At 45.8% G+C, this 19,110-nt stretch overlaps 1 protein-coding gene across 1 annotated transcript in view; it reads left to right on the plus strand.

Annotated features, from left to right (window-relative positions):
• The window catches only part of lrrc75a (leucine rich repeat containing 75A), an 81,887-nt gene that overhangs the window by 30,344 nt on the left and 32,433 nt on the right, over nt 1-19,110 (plus strand). The window contains exon 3 of the mRNA XM_013264770.3: nt 16,818-16,930. Coding sequence (XP_013120224.1) covers nt 16,818-16,930 — 113 coding nt within the window. The remainder of the gene's footprint in view (nt 1-16,817; nt 16,931-19,110) is intronic.

A 19,110-nucleotide genomic window follows, 5' to 3' on the forward strand; every position in this document is an offset into this window, starting at 1 on the left:
CCCTAAAAAACGGAATCGTCTCGTATTCAGAGAAAACATTATGCGTTTCGTATTTAGGTGAAAAGGAACACAGTCTGTCCCTACTTCAGCTACAATGAAAAAGACACAAAGCTGGAGTTATTCTGTGTTTACGCTGCACAGCTGCCTCTTCTCCTCTCATTCTCTCCCCTCCCTCTCCTGTTTCTACTTCAATCATGAAACTGATCAATGATCAGCTGATCGGCTTTTCTGTCTTGTTTGTTTATCGCCCACCTCGCGCCAGAAAGAGGAAACCAGCGGATGTCGCGTTAAACAAGAGCAGCACGTTTAAGCTTGATCAGCTGTTGTTAGAATTTATTTAATATTAATTTCTAGTATCAGCTGATGTTTGCTGGAGCCACAGCTGTAAAAGCTGCTGGTCATGATATTGGTTTGGATATGTGGTGAGTGGGCTGTCCCAGTCCAGCCCTGGATGCAGCTCATCAGCAGTCTGGTGTTACCTACATCTTCCTATTCAGAAGGCAGAATTTCTGAGTTCTGAGTACAATCAAAAGCACCACGACTGCAGTTTTTGTGTTGGATGTAAAAAGCGCACATGACGCTGTGACGTAGGCTAGAATCATGGCGGCAGTCGACGATGGTCCAGGCATGGGATTTCTCTCGTGGAAGTATGCACATTATTTTTTCCTTTCTATTGGTAGGTGGCACAGTGCACTTGTGGCAAGTAAGCAAGCTAGAAGACTGGCAGTCTGGCTGGGTATCCAGTTACGGAAGCAACACATTAACAAGAGAAGTCTGAGTAAAACCAAAGTTACTTTCCCTAGTAACTAGTTACTTTGAAAGTAACAAGTAACTTGAAGTAACTGAGTTACTTTTGATGGAAGTAACTAGTAATGTAACTAAGTTACTAATTTAAAGTAACTTACCCAACACTGGTCACCACCCATCTTGAGGAGTTTGCCCCCTCACATATACTAATGTGCCACAAACAGGACTTTATTATCACCAACCATTCCCATTTTATTACGGTGTATCCATATGAATGGCCCACCCTGTAGATTAAATCTGTGCACTTTGAGAGGAGACTGACGGTGGTAGACGAGCCATTCCTGGCTTAGCTTTCGCTGCTCTGAGGTCAGTTATGCTAATGCTGGTGAGAAAGCAGTAACAAACCAGCAAACTGCTCTGTGATTTATCAGCTTGTAAGTTTCTTACTAACCACAGTGGCCGACGTGTGTAACGTAGAGGAGTTAGAGTATAGTGTGAATGTCATGAATCGCTGTGTGGCAGGCAGGGATTGGACCCAAACGCAAACTCACGGGGACTGAACTTGAACTCAAAAGCACAGCTTTATTGCTGGAAACAGATCACAAACAATACAAAACCAAACTGGGAAAACTAATCATAAAGCATACCAGGAGACACGGGGAGAATCACACACAGCAGGAGGGAGAACGCGACACAGAACTGAGGGAGACACAGACATAAATACACAGAGGGTTAACGAGGAAAGTGGGAGCACACGGGGAACACAGGTGACACTGATAATCATAACAAGACACGGCAGGAGTGAACGCAACACTGACGGGAGACTGACAAAGTAAAACAGGAAGTACAGAGGTTCAGACAGGAGGAGCGAGTGCACGACACAGCGGGCTGGGGAAAGCATGAACTAAAACACAAGGAGGGGAAACGAGGGTTCACAGATATGGAAGGGCACACAGAGGGTAAGAGTCACAAGGGGGAAAACACATAAGGAACAACGTAACAGGGCAGGAACCATGGCCTAAATACAGAACAACATACCAAAAATACAAGAGAACCAAGAATGCTGGGCCAACATGGCCCAGGATCATGACATCACCCCCCCCCCCGCAAGGGCTGGCTCCCGACAGCCCAAACCCGAGAACCAAAACACAAGAAAAAACAGAAAACAACCCACCCAGGGCGGGAGGCGGGGGACCAGGACGGAGGGAACAAAACCAAACAAAAGACAAAAACAGAGTCCACAAACACACAAAACAGGTCAAAACAGGGAAGCAAAGTCCATATAGAACAGAGGGTCGACAGCACAAAAGTTCAGTTCAGCCGTTCTGGGGCCGGCCACGTGAAAAGTGGCAGTGGCGACAGAACGGATCCGGAGGCCGACCGCGTGGAAGACGGCGGCGGCAGCAGAGCGGGTTCGGAGGCCGACTGCGTGGAAGACGGCGGCTGCTCTCGAGTGTCGGGCGTACTGGTCGAGACTTGGTGGGCATTGGATCAAACGAGGCAGGACCAGACGGTGGTGTGGCAGCCACAGGCGACGATGGAGCCGGACCAGACGGTGGCATGGCAGCCACAGGCGACGATTGAGCCGGACCAGGCGACGGTGTAGGCGGAGCAGAAGCAGACGATGGAGCCGGACCAGGCGACGGTGAAGCTGAAGCAGAGGCTGGACCAGGCGACGGTGAATTGGACCCCCCAGCGGAGACGAGGAGCGGCTGGAGCGGTTCTCCTGAACCCCCAGCGGAGACGAGGAGGTGCTGGCCAGGCTGACCAGAGCCGCCAGCGGAGACGAGGAGGTGCTGGAGGGGTCCTCCTGAACCCCTAGCGGAGACCAGGGATGGCTGGAGCAGTTCTCCTGAACCGCCAGCGAGAAGAGATGCAGAGCCAGCAGGTGCTGAGACCTCTGGCTCAGCGGACGCTAACTGTAGCTGCACAGGGCACGCAGTCGGCTTAGGATGCAACGGCTGGGGCTGTGCAGTGCAAACAGTCTGTCCACGCTTTGTCAGCACCACGCAGTCCTCAGCTGGCTGAGTGGGCTCATAAGAGCTTCTAGCAGAGGGTGGCAGTAACTGAACGGGTTGCAGAGCTACTAACTGAGCTGGTGACAGAGTTAATGACTGAGCTGATAACTGAACAGGCAATGGAGCAAGAAACTGAGGTGGCAGCAGAGCGAATGGCTGAACAGGTAATGGAGCTGATAACTGTGCAAGAGACTGAGCTGGTGACAAAATAGGAAACTGTGCTAATAACTGAGCTAATGACTGCGCTATGGACAAAAGTGCGAGTTGTACAAGTTGTAGTGGTGGTTGTGACAATGGCTGTAATGTCGGTGGATCAGCAGGTAGTTGAACTGGTGACTGAGCAGGTGTCTGACTCTTGGCTGCTCTCCTCCGGGGAACAGGAACGGGTGCAGGGCCTGGCCGAACACCAGCCATCCCCACCCGAGGAACAGATACAGGTGCAGGGACAAACTGGGCTCTTGCAGCCTTAACCCTGGGGGCCGGCGTAGGTGCAGGAGCTAGCTGGACCTCTGCTGCTCCCACCCGAGGAACTGAGACGGGTGCAGGAGTCGGCAGGGTCACAGCTGACCTCACCTGGGGAGCCGGAACAGGTGCAGGCAACGGCTGGGTGTCCATCAACCCCACCCGAGGAGCAGGTACGGGTGCCGGGATGGACGGAGCCTCTGCCAGGCTGGAGGCAGAAGCAGGGACCAGCTGGACCTCAGCCACCCTTACCCGAGGAACTGATATGGGTACAAGGGAAAGCTGGGCCCACGCTGCCCTGGGTACAGGAACTGGAGGTGGCGAGAGGAGCATAGGAGCAGTAACAGTCACTGGGTAAACAAGATTAACGGTGCCAAACACAGTTTCAGCAAACCGCGACTTATGGTGGGTTGATTCTAGCAACTCTGCTGTACATAAATTGTCCATGTTAGAAGTAGCAGTCTTAGGAAGAGTGAGTTTAGGAGCAGTCACAGGTACTGGGGAATTCACACAAGTAGTGTCTGGATAACCTGGGTATGAAGCTAACTCTGGGCTACTCAATCTGAGCTCCCCTAGCAGTTTACTCATGACAGATGGTAACTTGTTTCCCTTAAACTTAACAACAGTGATAGAATGCACAGTCTTAGTGTTTTCAAAACCTGAGTTACCAGACTCCACATCAGCCATTGTTAACTCGAGGGGAGCAACATTGTTTATCCCTGGAGAAACAGTTTCAGAGCTAACAGACAAGGCAGGAAAATCTAAATGTGTCAGAGGGTCAAAAGCAACCTGAAGAACAGAAAGCGCAGCCTTTGAAGGTTGGAAGACACACAGTTCATTTTCCAGGGGGTCCCTTCCGGTTTCAGCAGGAAGAGGAACCTCAGGACTGTTTGTTTGAACATTTAGTTCACAGGTATGCAACTCAAAAATAGTCTTTTGATTATCTAAGGTGAGATTATCAGTCTGTGTGTTAATTACTGCTGACCTGGGAGGAGCAAAGGAAAAACAGTCATTCTCAAACATGGGCGTGAGGGTAGGTGATGCAGGCTCTGGATTAACTGACCCAGAAATACCAGACACCGAGTTAACGGCTTCTGGGATGATGCGCACAGAGCTTACAGTGTCAGAATTATTTAATCCAGCCTGAACGGCAGTCTCTAGGGGGACAATGAACTCAGTCGCATGCTTGATTGGTGCAGAGGTGAACTTAGAGGCGTTAAGAGGCTTGGAAACACAGTCATTTTCAAACTTATTATTCCTCTCTGATGAGTTACAGACATGAAAAACTGCGGACTCAGGAACAGAATATTGTGTAATTCGGTCAGGCTTGGAAGTGGCATGGAAGAAACACTCAGATTCACTCACCACCGGAGTTTGCTCAGTAACTTTAGGGTGGCGACAGCGTGAGCGTCATTTTCTCCTGGGAACAGTGTTGTGAGATGCCGGAGCTGTAGACACAAGCACCTCTGAGATATCAGCTGACTGTGCCGACGGCGGGTCAAGCTGTGTCGAAGGGGCAGGGAGCTTGTGCAGCTCCGAGCGTGGAAGTCCCAGGAAGAGCGCAAAGGACTGCAGCGGAGATAGGCTGCTTGTTGGAGGTTTCGAAAACTCTCCTCGGCCGCCAAGTAACCTTCTTCTTTGCACGGGAAGCGGGCAGCGATTGGGGAGGTGAACCGGAAGTTGAGAAGGCCGGAGGAGTTGTGGCAGGCGATAGGCTGAATCCTCCAACTCTTATCACCAGGGGACGAGATGGGGAAAAGGCAGTAGCGTTTGCAGTTTGGAGGCTGCGCGGCCCACCTAGAGCCAATCGAGTCCCATAAAAGGCAGACTCGCGCTCCCGGGCATGCCGAGCCTCCTGCCTTCTCCTCTCGTTAGGGAAGGCGGAGTTATCCGATTCAGGTAACACAATGGCGGGCAAAACAGAGTTACTCACAGTAGTGCACAAGTCATGAAGTCCGGGATCAGAAAACTCGGGCTGAGTGTGTGACACACAGTCACTCTCACCCACAGGTGAAGCCTGCTCAGCAGTACTGGAGCGACGGCGGCGCGAACGCCGTTTTCGCCGAGAAGGGGGAGGAGACAAGCCGGGCCGCGAATCCTCCAGCGGACCGGGCTGAACATCCTCCGACTCTCCATACTGGAGAGGCAGCTCCGGGCGGATACGTACGGTGGAGACGAGGAAGTCCTGAATGAGGGGGTGTAGTGCGCCGAATAGCCATGGGAGTCCGGACACCATCCTCTGTAAACGGATGGCTATGGTCTCCCGATATCTTTCCCCTGGCAGCGCTGCCCACTCCTGACAGTGATACTCCACTGTGTAGATTAAATCCTCACGGAGCTCAGCGGAGGGATTGTGAGCTGCTGGGTCCATGTCGTGGTCGCGTTCTTCTGTCATGAATCGCTGTGTGGCAGGCAGGGATTGGACCCAAACGCAAACTCACGGGGACTGAACTTGAACTCAAAAGCACAGCTTTATTGCTGGAAACGGATCACAAACAATACAAAACCAAACTGGGAAAACTAATCATAAAGCATACCAGGAGACACGGGGAGAATCACACACAGCAGGAGGGAGAACGCGACACAGAACTGAGGGAGACACAGACATAAATACACAGAGGGTTAACGAGGGAAGTGGGAGCACACGGGGAACACAGGTGACACTGATAATCATAACAAGACACGGCAGGAGTGAACGCAACACTGACGGGAGACTGACAAAGTAAAACAGGAAGTACAGAGGTTCAGACAGGAGGAGCGAGTGCACGACACAGCGGGCTGGGGAAAGCATGAACTAAAACACAAGGAGGGGAAACGAGGGTTCACAGATACGGAAGGGCACACAGAGGGTAAGAGTCACAAGGGGGAAAACACATAAGGAACAACGTAACAGGGCAGGAACCATGGCCTAAATACAGAACAACATACCAAAAATACAAGAGAACCAAGAATGCTGGGCCAACATGGCCCAGGATCATGACAGTGAACAAATCTTTAACAACCTTTTTAGCTCATTAACAAAGAAAGGCATCACAAGAGTCAGACTTTGGGGTGGACAGGGCATTACCTCTTACCATATCAGGTTTCATAAAACAGGAAGTTAAATGGGCACAGTCTGCCCCAGCAGTGATTTTCATCAAATTATCATCCCTGAGAAATCACTTGGTTCAAGTGTTTAACTAGTTGTTTTACACAAATACAACAGCATTTTAATTTTTGTAACGTTGTAATGGTTTTGTAATGTTCTTATGTCACAGTTCCCAAGCCTTCCAATTTAGCTGTGAATTTTTACATTTTATTAACTGGTCCAATTTGCTATGATAGCATTTGTTGGCTGCAGAGGATGAAGTGCCACTACATCACAAAATTGCAATATTGGATTGAGATCTGGTGACTGTGGAGGCCATTTGAGTACAGTGAACTCTCTGTCTGTATGTTCAATAATCATTTTGAGTTGATCTGAGCTTTGTGGCATTGAACGCTATTCTGCTGGAAAGAAATCACCAGAAGATGGTATACTGTGGTCATAAAGGGATGGACATGGTTAGGAAGAATACTCAGGAAGGCTGTGTACATCACAGAAAGAACCATTAAGCTGTTCCGATAAATATGTTATTACATTTAGACAATATGTAAATGTAAATGTTAATCTAAAAACATCCAAATTTAATAAATGAATTAGAATTAACCTGACCCAGAACTGAGCCACTTGTATAGGGCAGAAAAATATGAAAAACACAAAACATATTACTTTCTAAGAGATTATTAGTAATGGCCAAGGATATTATTTCTCAGCATGAAGTTTGTCTGACAAAGAATGACTCATAGCACATAATGTCACAGTCAGTAGGAAATTATAGTTTCTAAAGTAATAATTTCTGTGCTCAACTTTTCATTTCAAGCAGAACTAATGTGCTTATTAGATGTGTTTTTACAAACTAAATGTGCAGTGTAATTACAAACATTATGTGAGTAAGGTTTTTAACCTTGCAGCAGATTTTATTTATGCTAAGTCGGCTTCAATTTGAAAGAAAACCAAATGTGTAAAAGTGAGGCTAGAGGTCACACAATATTTGGATGCAAAACTATATTGTAAATCCCCATATACCTGTATCATTTCCTCTGGACTGCAAACAAAAACAGAGCTTTAAAGATAAAAGACATTTCATGAAAGCTTGACCCTTTTTGACCTTGAAAAAGATGTCATAGGCCAAAGGTCCAAAGTAACGTGATATCTAGAATCTCCATAGATCATTCCCTATGATTCCCTTATGATGTAAATACAAACAATGGCAGTAAGAAATATTGTTTTAAATAGCTCTCTATACAGCATTATTATCATTTTGACCTTTGGATAATTCTGTTGACCTTGAAGAAGAGGATAGAGGTCAAATGCGACATGATATTATAAATCTTTATATGGCACTTTATATATATTCTGACAATACACAGCACACTTATAAGATTATACTTTAATAGTTATAGCTCAATTAATACATTTTTTTTGTCAATTTTCCTCTAATAAATCATTAAGTTGACCTTGAAGACCTCGGTGATAACCACTCCTCTGAAGACAGGAACTGAAAAAATGTCTGAAATCACTCTCAGAGAATGGGCAGATTGCTTCAAGCTGATAGGAAGCCAACAGTAACTCAACAGTGATGCATTTTTCATGGATTCAGCTGAAGAAATGGGAACAAATTGTATGTTTTTGTGATCATTTGCTGTTAACAAAGTGCCTAAATATGCAGTTTAAAACTGGATTTTTGTGAAAAAGCAGCGAATGTCCAATTCTGCCTACTTGAAAGCAAAATATAAGGAAATAAGTGGTGCCTCAAGACTTATGCACAGTAGTGTAGGTAGATCTGTGATGACTTTATGAGTGATTATTCCCTGAGATCAAACCACCGTTCCGAATCAGCTATCTGCTAGGTCTTCCCCTGCACCTCCTGACCACTGAAACAAGAGCAATAAGATTGAATTGTCCAAACAATTCATCTGCAGTACAGAGGAAACGGTCATTTAGCAGAGCATGAAAAATTGGACCAAAGTAATGGTTCCATTTGTACTGTGCAAACTAACTTCATCAGCTGCTAGCCTGCAGGGAAGAGGTAGAGATGAGGCAGACAGATAAATAAAAGGAGATGGGGTGCGGGGGTGGAGAGTAAAGGATGGAGAGGTCATTAGTTCTCTGGAGACTGGAAAGATTCACAGATGTGTTCTGCATCAATAATGTAACAAGGACGAGGAGAGAGGGAAGCAGAACACCAGAGGATGAAGAAAGGAAAAAGAAGGAAAAAAGCACAACACACAGAGGAAGTAGAGAGTGAAGGAGGGAACAGATGAAGGAATTGTGATAAGTGAATGCATGAAAAGGTGGAAAGCATGCAGTGAGGCTGGAACGCTGCTGCTGTTCCAATCAGCGCAGGTTATCTCTCATTCTCTCATGCTTTATTGACACCATGAGACCACTCTTACAATAAATACCAAGAGTGCCAGTAAAAAAAGACCACACACAATAAAAACAAGGAGAATTAGGGTCAAATATTTGCCTATAAATAATAATAGTTGGTTAGTATGAACGGTGGTTCCATAGTGCAATGGTTAACATATTCAAAATCCCAGTGTAAAAATGTGTGTTTGATCAAAGATGTAGATCCATCTGCTGTGTGACCCCTTGGGAAAAGGGAGCAGCTGAAAGACAGTGCTTTGTTAGTATGAACCTTGAATTCAAACTTTTGGCTTTTTATTAGATCAAAAGTCACAGAGTGTATCTTACAGTTTGGAACAACACAAATAAGGTGTGCATTTATTTCAGTTCAGGTATCAATATAAGTTTTTTCGAAAGAAAGCAAATCAAAACTTCAACACTGTAATAACACAGAAACTCAGAATATTTAAAACAAAACCCTGATCATGTGACGTGACATATATATAAAATGCTGAAATTTGTTCATCAGCTACAACCTTGTGCAAAACGTTTTCACAGAACTCAACCATGTGAAAAACTACAGCCGGCCTGTGCTAGCTTGTAGAACCAGTTTAGCTATTTTGTATTAACATCTTTACCCCCGCAGGAGGCGCCATAGGGGTCGGGTGCATTGTGTGCTGGGCGGCGGCCAGGAGCGGAGGCCCTGGCGGACTGATCCCCGGCTGCCAAGACTGGCAATAGGGACATGGAATGTCACCTCTCTGGTGGAGAAGGAGCCTGAGTTAGTGCGTGAGGTTGAGAGGTACCAGCTAGATATAGTCGGGCTCACCTCTACGCATGGCTTGGGCTCTGGAACCAGTCTCCTGGAGAGGGGCTGGACTCTGTCTCAGTCTGGAGTTGCCCCTGGTGAGAGGCGGCGGGCTGGGGTGGGTATTCTAATATCCCCTCGGCTTGCTGCCGGTACGTTGGGGTTTTTCCCGGTGGATGAGAGGGTTTGTTCCCTGCGCCTTAGGGTCGGGGAACGGGTCCTGACTGTCATCTGCGCTTATGCGCCGAGTGGCAGTTCAGAGTACCCAGCCTTCTTAGAGTCCTTGGGGGGGGTGCTGGAAGGTGCCCCATCTGGAGATTCTGTTGTCCTGCTGGGAGACTTCAATGCTCACGTGGGTAACAACAGCGAGACCTGGAGGGGCGTGATTGGGAGGAACGGCCTCCCTGATCTGAATCCGAGCGGTGTTTTGTTATTGGACTTCTGTGCAAATCACAGTTTGGCCATAACGAACACCTTGTTCGAACATAAGAGTGTCCATAAGTGCACGTGGCACCAGGACGCTCTAGGCCGCAGGTCGATGATCGATTTTGTAATCGTATCACCAGACCTGCGACCATATGTTCTGGACACTCGGGTAAAGAGAGGGGCTGAGCTGTCAACTGATCACCACCTGGTGGTGAGTTGGATCAGGTGGCGGGGGAGGACGCTGGACAGACCCGGTGCACCTAAACGTGTAGTGAGGGTGTGCTGGGAACGTCTAGCAGAGGCCCCAGTCTGTGAGATCTTCAACGCACACCTCCGGCAGAGCTTCAACAGCATTCCGAGGGAGACTGGGGACATTGGGTCCGAATGGACCATGTTCAGCGTCTCCATCGCGGAAGCTGCTGCAGTGAGCTGCGGCCGCAAGGTGGTTGGTGCCTGCCGTGGTGGTAACCCCCGAACCAAATGGTGGACACCAGAGGTGAAGGGAGCCACCAGGCTGAAGAAGGAGTCCTATCGGGCTTGGTTAGCCTGTGGGACTCCGGAGGCAGCCGACAGGTATCGACAGGCCAAACGGAATGCGGCTCGGGCAGTGGCTGAAGCAAAAACTCGGGTGTGGGAGGAGTTCGGAGAGGCCATGGAAAAAGACTTTCGGACTGCCTCGAAGAGATTCTGGCAAACCCTCAGGAGGGGAAAGCAGTGCTCTACCTGCACTGTGTATAGTGCTGGCGGAGCCCTGCTGACGTCGACTGAGAAAATTGTCATGCGGTTGAAGGAATACTTCGAGGACCTCCTTAATCCCACTGACACGTCTTCCGAGGAGGAAGCAGAGTCTGGGGATGAGGGGAATGACCCGCCAATTTCCGGGGGCGAGGTCACTGAGGCAGTTAAACAGCTCCTTGGTGGCAGAGCCCCTGGTGTTGATGAGGTCCGCCCCGAGTTCCTGAAGGCTCTGGACGTTGTAGGGCTGTCCTGGTTGACACGCCTCTACAATGTTGCGTGGAGATCAGGGGCAGTACCCCTGGACTGGCAGACCGGGGTGGTGGTCCCCATCTTTAAGAAGGGAGACCGGAGGGTGTGTTCCAACTACAGGGGGATCACACTCCTCAGCCTCCCTGGGAAAGTCTATGCCAGGGTGCTGGAAAGGAGAGTTCGTCCGCTAGTCGAACCTCGGATACAGGAGGAACAATGCGGTTTTCGTCCTGGTCGCAGAACACTGGACCAGCTCTTTATCCTCTCAAGGATACTTGAGGGTGCATGGGAGTTTGCCCAACCAGTCTACATGTGTTTTGTGGACTTGGAGAAGGCATTCGACCGTGTCCCTCGGGGTGTCCTGTGGGAGGTGTTGCGGGAGTATGGGGTGTCTGGCCCATTGCTACGGGCCATTCGATCCCTATACAACCGTTGCAAGAGTTTGGTTCGCATTGCCGGCAATAAGTCGGACTCATTCCCGGTGAGTGATGGGCTCCACCAGGGCTGCCCTTTGTCACCGGTTCTGTTCATAATTTTTATGGACAGGATCTCTAGGCGCGGCCAAGTGGCGGAGGGCTTTCACTTCGGTGGCCTCAGAATCTCATCTCTGCTTTTTGCGGATGATGTGGTTCTGTTGGCTTCATCAGGTGAAGGCCTCCAGCTCACACTGGAACGGTTCGCAGCCGAGTGTGAAGCAGCGGGAATGAGGATCAGCACCTCCAAATCTGAGGCCATGGTTCTCAGCCGGAAAAGGGTGGAGTGCCCACTCCGGGTCGGGGATGAGTTCCTGCCCCAAGTGGAGGAGTTCAAGTATCTCGGGGTCTTGTTCGCGAGTGATGGGAGAAGGGAGCCGGAGATCGACAGACGGATTGGTGCTGCGGCTGCAGTGATGCGGACGCTGCACCGGTCCGTCGTGGTGAAGAGGGAGCTGAGTGTAAAAGCGAAGCTCTCAATTTACCGGTCGATCTATGTCCCTACCCTCACCTATGGCCACGAGCTGTGGGTAGTGACCGAAAGAACGAGATCGCGGATACAAGCGGCAGAAATGAGCTTCCTCCGAAGGGTGGCTGGCCTCTCCCTTAGAGATAGGGTGAGAGGTTCGGCCATCCGGGAGGGGCTCAGAGTAGAGCCGCTGCTCCTCCACATCGAAAGGAGCCAGTTGAGGTGGTTCGGGCATCTGACAAGGATGCCTCCTGGGCGCCTCCTGGGTGAGGTGTTCCGGGCATGTCCCACCGGGAGGAGGCCCCGGGGCAGACCCAGGACACGCTGGAGAGATTATATCTCTCGGCTGGCCTGGGAACGCCTTGGTGTTCCCCCGGATAAGCTGGAGGAGGTGGCTGGGGAGAGGGAGGTCTGGGCTTCTCTGCTTAGGCTGCTGCCCCCGCGACCCGGCCTCGGATAAAGCGGATGAAGATGGATGGATGGATGGATGGATGGATGGATGGATGGATGGATGGATGGATCTTTAACATCTGCACCTCATCTTGGGTGAATTATAGCCCACGTTTATTTACAACATTGCTTGCGTCACGAATGACGGAACAGACTCAGTTGCAGATTCGGAGTAAAGGGCAAAGGTTTATTTACACATAAAAAATACCAAGTGACTATATACAGAATGTGAGGCAAATCCAGGGGGCTCCATGGGTCCACGGGATATTGCGGGAGGGGTTCCCACTCTCCTCACTCTTCTTCAGCCACGCCACACTACACACTCCTCTTCGCTCAAGTCCACTCTGCAAACTCGCACGCGTTCGGGAAATCCAAAGGAAGGGCTTGAGGACAGGATAGGATAGGAGTCTATGCACAAAACAGATCAAAGCCAGAAAAACAGAAGGGATCACAAGATTAGGTTGAGCCGAGGTTACCCTGTCGTGTGTAGTACAACGTTCCAGCGATGAGAAGAACTGAGCCTCTGCCTTAAATAGCAGCCGGGAGTGGCAGGATGATGAGCTGCAGGTGAGTAACTGTTTTCAGGTGTGCTGGCCAATGAGCTAGATCCAGGCGAGGAGGAGAGAGAGAGAGTGAGAGAGTAGGAGAAAACACTAACAAATACCTGTAGCCTCACTGAGCCAGCCGGTTAAACACAGGGAACGTGACAGCTTAAGCACTTTAAGTTTTGCAGGATTCATTGTTGCACAGCTCAGCATTTCAGTCAGGTTGAAGAGCTAACTGTTACACTCACTGTGGCTCAAGTAAAGCACAAGTTTACACATGAGTGTTGATATGAATCAATGAATCAAAATCAAATGAGTGGAAACAAAACAAAAGATTAAAAAAAGAAAAAAAATACTGTGAGAGCTTGTTCTGTCACAGGATGTGACAGATCAAAAAATCTGAATTTACACAACAAAAATGCCTTCTCAATTTGTTTTTGCCGTGTTTGACCACACATACATTTGCAGAACGTGTTCACAGTTTCTCAAATGAAGTCATTATCACTTCATTTAATTTGAGAAATGAAATTTTCCATCAGCTCCCCTCTGGGCAGAGTCAGTAACTTTCAAAAGCAAGAACATAGTTTTTCTTTTTCGCCTTCCAGTTTTTGCCCTTCAGTTTTTAACCTAATCGCTCACAAACATCCATCCTCACCCCACAACAGGGGAACATAGAAGAGCTTTTTTTGACATCACCCTCAACCCTACCACCCCCATGCCCCCCTCCTCATCCCCAACCCCCCATCATCTGTTTGTACTGGATAACATTGGACCTGACTAACCACCTGAATAAATGTATTTCAATGTGGGTGGAAGTCTCTCACACACACAGCTACGATGTAGTGGAGGGTTTGGGTGACACTGTTTCTCAAATTGCTTCCTAGTTTCTATGGTACAGACTAAGAAGCCATCTCTGAGATTATATTTATATTTATGAGGCATTATTTTGTGTCACAACTAACAGATGTAATTTTACATGTCACTCATCCGAGGCCCTGGGAGGACTGTACCATTGTAAGAAAGAAGAATTTTTCTATTTCATCGTAAAACGCTTTAGAGTGCCACACTGAAAGTAAAGGTGCAATTCAGACACTCAGACTTAATGACACAATGTGATTGTGATGCAGCACACCAAATGGAGTGATTATGGGCAGCCAATCAGCACACCCTGTAGATTTCTAGTCCCCAGACTTGTGTGTGTGTCTGTGCATGTCCTGTCATATCAGAAACTTGACAGAAGGTGTGTTTAGTAATTCTTTGCTCCAGTGGTCCTTGTATCCTTGAATTATATCAGTTCCTGGTGGCTGCTGTAACACCTCACTGCCCTCTTTTATTCTGTGGTGATGCCATGTCAGACGTGACATTTCCTCTCTGTTCCTCATGTCAACATGGCAACACCCGTAACTGACGACATCAAAATCATATACTTGTTGCATACAGTTTGAAATGTACATGCATATGTATCACTTGAGTTCATATGTGGAATAGCTTCATAAGTGATAACTGATGCACATACATTATTGGAGAGGTCTATTAAAGCCACACTGGCTGAGGGAGCAGTCGGCAGCTGCTTGCCAACCTAAAATCCTTGTGAGATCCAGCAAATGAGACACAACTGAAATTCAGATTTTGATTTGCTAGGTGGCTGGTGTGTAGGTGGAACTGGTAACCTGTGTTGGTCTAGAATCAACACTGCGACTGACCAATCATGTTGTTGTGATGTCATGGCTTTGTAATGTGGGGGAAAAAGAAAAATGGGCCTTTGTTTATATAAAACACTCTTTTGGGACAGAGGTAATCATTTCAAATGCTTTCTCTATTAATTTTACAATAAGTTTGCTGTTAGCCCGATTTGCCTTACCTATGTTGATTTGTTAGTAATATTTTTTTATTGTTAGTTCTTGGCTAATGCTAACTGGATGATCAGATGTCATTGGTCACTTACAATAATGATCCTGGACGAACATTATTATGATGATGTGGGAAGAACACCGACACTGGGATATCAAACGTTATGGTTGTGGTCAGGGAAGAAACATGTATAGTCAGCAACAGGCCTCTTGTCCTTTGTTAGCAAAGGGTTATATATTTCTTTCCTTTGCCAGCGATTTATGTTTAGTATGTCAATGTACTATTGCATAGAATTCCCCAAGACCTGGCTCTCCCAAACATGGACAGTATATTAAACAAGAACATAACCTTTGTGACATCGATTGGTTAGTGAATCCAGTTGTAAAGCTTAAAACTGAGTACTTTGCTGCTATCTTGGCATTTTGAAACCAGACATGATGAAAAATGGATCTGATTGAGAAAGCGAGGGACACTGCACATCCATTGTCAAACTTGTGATTAATAAATCATTAGCTTATGAGCAAACCCTGATTTATCCTCTTTAAGACTCCCATAAGATCATCAAGGAAGTGTTTGCAGAGGTCACAGAGCATGGAGCCCGAGGGTTGTTTTCACTTCTATACACCTGAAGTTCTTTGGGAGCAGAGGCGTCAACCCCTGCAGGTCATTAAATAGTATCCAGATTTAAGACACTTCCACAATGCCTTCACTTTTTAGACCCAGAAACTAAATCAACTATTATATAAAGTCTATCATACTAACCTGTAAAGACCTGTTGACAAAAGAATGCAGGAAATTAACAGAAATGTTGTTAACCACGATAGCTATTGCTTTGTTTTGTTGGTAACACTCTTTATCTAATACCATATCAATGCAGCATTAAATATCTTATGCTTCCAGTTACTCTACACTGTATTTGAATTGTTTGTGAAATATATCATGACTTGTTTTTCTAGCAAAATCCAGTGATGGCAAAAAAGGCCATCAGTGATAGCGTGGGTCTAGATGTTTGTATCTGATACCACTCTTGTATCAGGGTACCTAAACGACAGCACAGATAAAAAAAAATGTTGGTGTTACAAGGTGATGCAATGTTAAATCACAAATAAATATTCTAACTTGAGAGCATTTTTTTCCAGTGGTATGAAATGTAATCATCTTGTATTCAATTTTATTTATACAGCGCCAAATCACAACAACAGTGGCCTCAAGGCGCTTGTAAAGTAGACCCTACAATAGTACATACAGAGAGAACCCCCAACATGACCCCCTATTAGCAAGCACTTTGGTGACAGTGAGAAGGAAAAACTCCCTTTTAACAGGAAGAAACCTCCAGCAGAACCAGGCTCAGTGGTTGGTGTGAGAAAAGGAAGACAGGGTAAAAGACATGCTGTGAGCTGAGAGCCAGAGATTAATATTATAATATATTAATCTCTAATCTTGTATGTAGACAGTATAACCTATTTTTTAGCTAGCTGCTAATTTGAAGAAGTTTATTCAACCAGTAAGTGACTAACCACAGTGTTAAATCTGCTTCACCACAAAATCATTACACTGCTGACACTGTATCACCGACACGATCTTACAACCAGCAGACACAGAAATGTTAGAACTCAAAAACTGTATATAAAAGATGGATGTAACCATTTTAAAATCACTTGTTCATATTGGGGCTGCTTTTTTAAAAGTCATTTCTTATTTAAACCCGACAAGAGGATATTTTAAGGAGAAATTAAAGGAGTTATGATGCTATATCAGCTAACAGTTTTGCACTTTCTACATGTTGATAATGCAGGCTGTCTTTCTAGCCTAAGCTGTTGTACAAAGCTTGGTTTAAAAAGCACCTCGGAAATATGTAAAACTCAACACCAAATTACGGAAGGAGCAGTGAAAAGTACAATTCCAACAATATACTATACACAGACTAACAAGAAGGTGCAAAAACTACACTTTAAATATAAATATGCCGTTAGCTGTATCCTCTGGTATGCTGACTTGCTAGCTGTCATTGGCTGGGCATGTAAATACCAATAGAACTGATGTCTGTGAAAATAAAGCTACATAAAGCTTCAAAGCAACATTTTTCCTATCTTCTGGCTGCCGTATGTAATTAAGCTGATATTTTGTGCCTCTGTCTGTGTGTTCAATAGGAGGGAGACTCTCTCGGGGCAATGGAAAAGGTTTGTCGTCAGCTGACCTACCATCTCAGCCCCCACTCTCGATGGAGGAGACAGGGCCTGCTCAAGAGGAAACCTCAGGCCTGGTGAGTGTCTGTGTGTGTGCGTGTATGTGTGTGTCGTACAGCATGTATCTCTGTTTTTGTTAACATCCTAGTGTGTCACCAGTGTGTCATTATCTGCTGCCCCTTTGGATGCCAAAGAAAAGCCCTGTGATGTCTGTGTGTCTTTATTTTTTCACTCTCTCACAAACACAGTTGGAGATGAAATCTTTCCTCTCTGTGTCACCTTCACTGACTCACTTAGCCTGTCTGCTTCCTGTGGCTGTCAGAAGATCATTGTTTTTATTCATACATAATTCCTGAGCTGTGTTTTTGTGTATTGTTTTTCTGACTTTCAGTTCCAGTTAAAAGTGGAAATATTGCTTTACGAGTCTGTATGTGTAGTAATTTATTTGATTCCCTTTGCATTTCAGCACTTAGCTTTCTCACCACTCTTCTTCATTGCACCTGCATCATGTGGAAAGTCTGTATTTACACTGCAGTGTTACACAATATGCAAATCAGTTATCAACACCAAGTATAAACTACTAATCCATATGGTTCTTCGGCTCAGCTCCAGTACAGCCATTAAAGATTAAATTCTTTAAAGCAATTCTCGAAATGAAATTTCCGATATAAGCTGGATCCTGCATTACCACAGCAGTTTCTCAGTAAATGTGCTGTATATGAAACACTCAAGGTAATTCATGTGCTGTATGCAAAGCATATATATACTTCTCTGCTCTCTGGTGCACAACATGGAGTGATACTTCAAGGTGCAGTTGAACATCAGCAAAAATGCGTCAAAGAAGGAAATTAAAGGATAAATCCTGTTGGGGACTGTTTTAATAAATCAAAGCCTGTTTACAGGTGTGTAGGGTGCACTGCTGCATATGTGGAAAAAAGGTTGTTTGAATCCTCTGGTTTTGAAAGATAAAGGGAGTATCTAGAACTTTCTTAAATGTCTGGTGAGACATTAGTCAAAGGCTACAGTCTTCTAAATCTAAACCTTATGGCTATAAGAGCTGTAAGAAATACTCCAACAACTCTTTCCTTTCGAACCTCTGGCTATGTCGCGACTTGTCACTATTTTATTGTTGAATCGTCAACTCAGTTAATATTTTTTTTACTTGAATTGTCCCTTCTCAGCTCCTCTCCACACTCCACTAATCTTGGTTGTGCTGTCAGTAAGTATTTTACTAATAAATACAATTTCTATAAATTTTATATAGCCTGCCAATATTCATTTAACACAGAGCTGCACTCACTGTCGGCAGCTGATGTATCTGATATCCCTGCAGCATCATAATGTGCTTTTTCAGGATCAACATTGTTGTGATGTCATAGCTTTGCAGGAATGTAGGAATATAAAAATTTCTTCTGGAAGAAATAATCAGCATTTCAAGCGTTTTCTTTATTCATTTATACATTATAATAAATATTTTTATCAAGTTAGGTTTGCTGTTAGCCAAATTTAGGTTACTCATGTTGGTTTTCTAGTAATAATTTTTTTTAAAAGTATTAGCTAACGTCTTAGCTAATGTTAACTGTTAACATCATTCGTCAGTTGCAATGTTGATCCTCGACCAAAGTTATGATGATGTTGGACCAACACTGGTCATGTGTCATCAGGCCCGACCACAACCATAAGAGGACAGAGAGAGACAGCAGAGGTTACAATTAAACAATGAAAAGCATACATTAAAAGAGAGAGCTGAGCTTGATAACTACAGATTTAACTAAGAAGTGCATGTAACCAAGTGTATGACCACATCAGTTATATACTGACAGATGTACTGTAGGTTGTTTTTTAATTTCATGAATCAGGTCAACAAATTGTTGCCGCCACTGGGAGCTCTTGGCAGATTTGGAACATCACAGCAGCCTCAGTTTCTGGAACTTTCTCTAATTTTGGCATCTTACCACTTTTAGTAAGTTGCACTACTACTGATGTTTCAGGTCAATTTTTATTCCAAAATTTACTGAAAAAAAAATGTTACAATAATAACTTTAAAAGTTGGAATTCTTTATTCTTTATGTATTTCTTTTCCATGTCTCAGATAGTCAAAGTGATGGATTTCTGAAAGCGTGATTACCTCTCCACCCCGAGTGTGATCCAGTTTCTGAATGTTCCAGCTGTGCCCTCATCAATCCTTTAGTATAACCAGAATTTGACCTTGAAAAATCCTCTGTGTGCTTGGACAAACAAACTGACTTCTAACACT

This window comes from Oreochromis niloticus, linkage group LG14 (genome assembly GCF_001858045.2).
Source record: "Oreochromis niloticus isolate F11D_XX linkage group LG14, O_niloticus_UMD_NMBU, whole genome shotgun sequence".
In the NCBI taxonomy this organism is placed as follows: Eukaryota; Metazoa; Chordata; class Actinopteri; order Cichliformes; family Cichlidae; genus Oreochromis; species Oreochromis niloticus.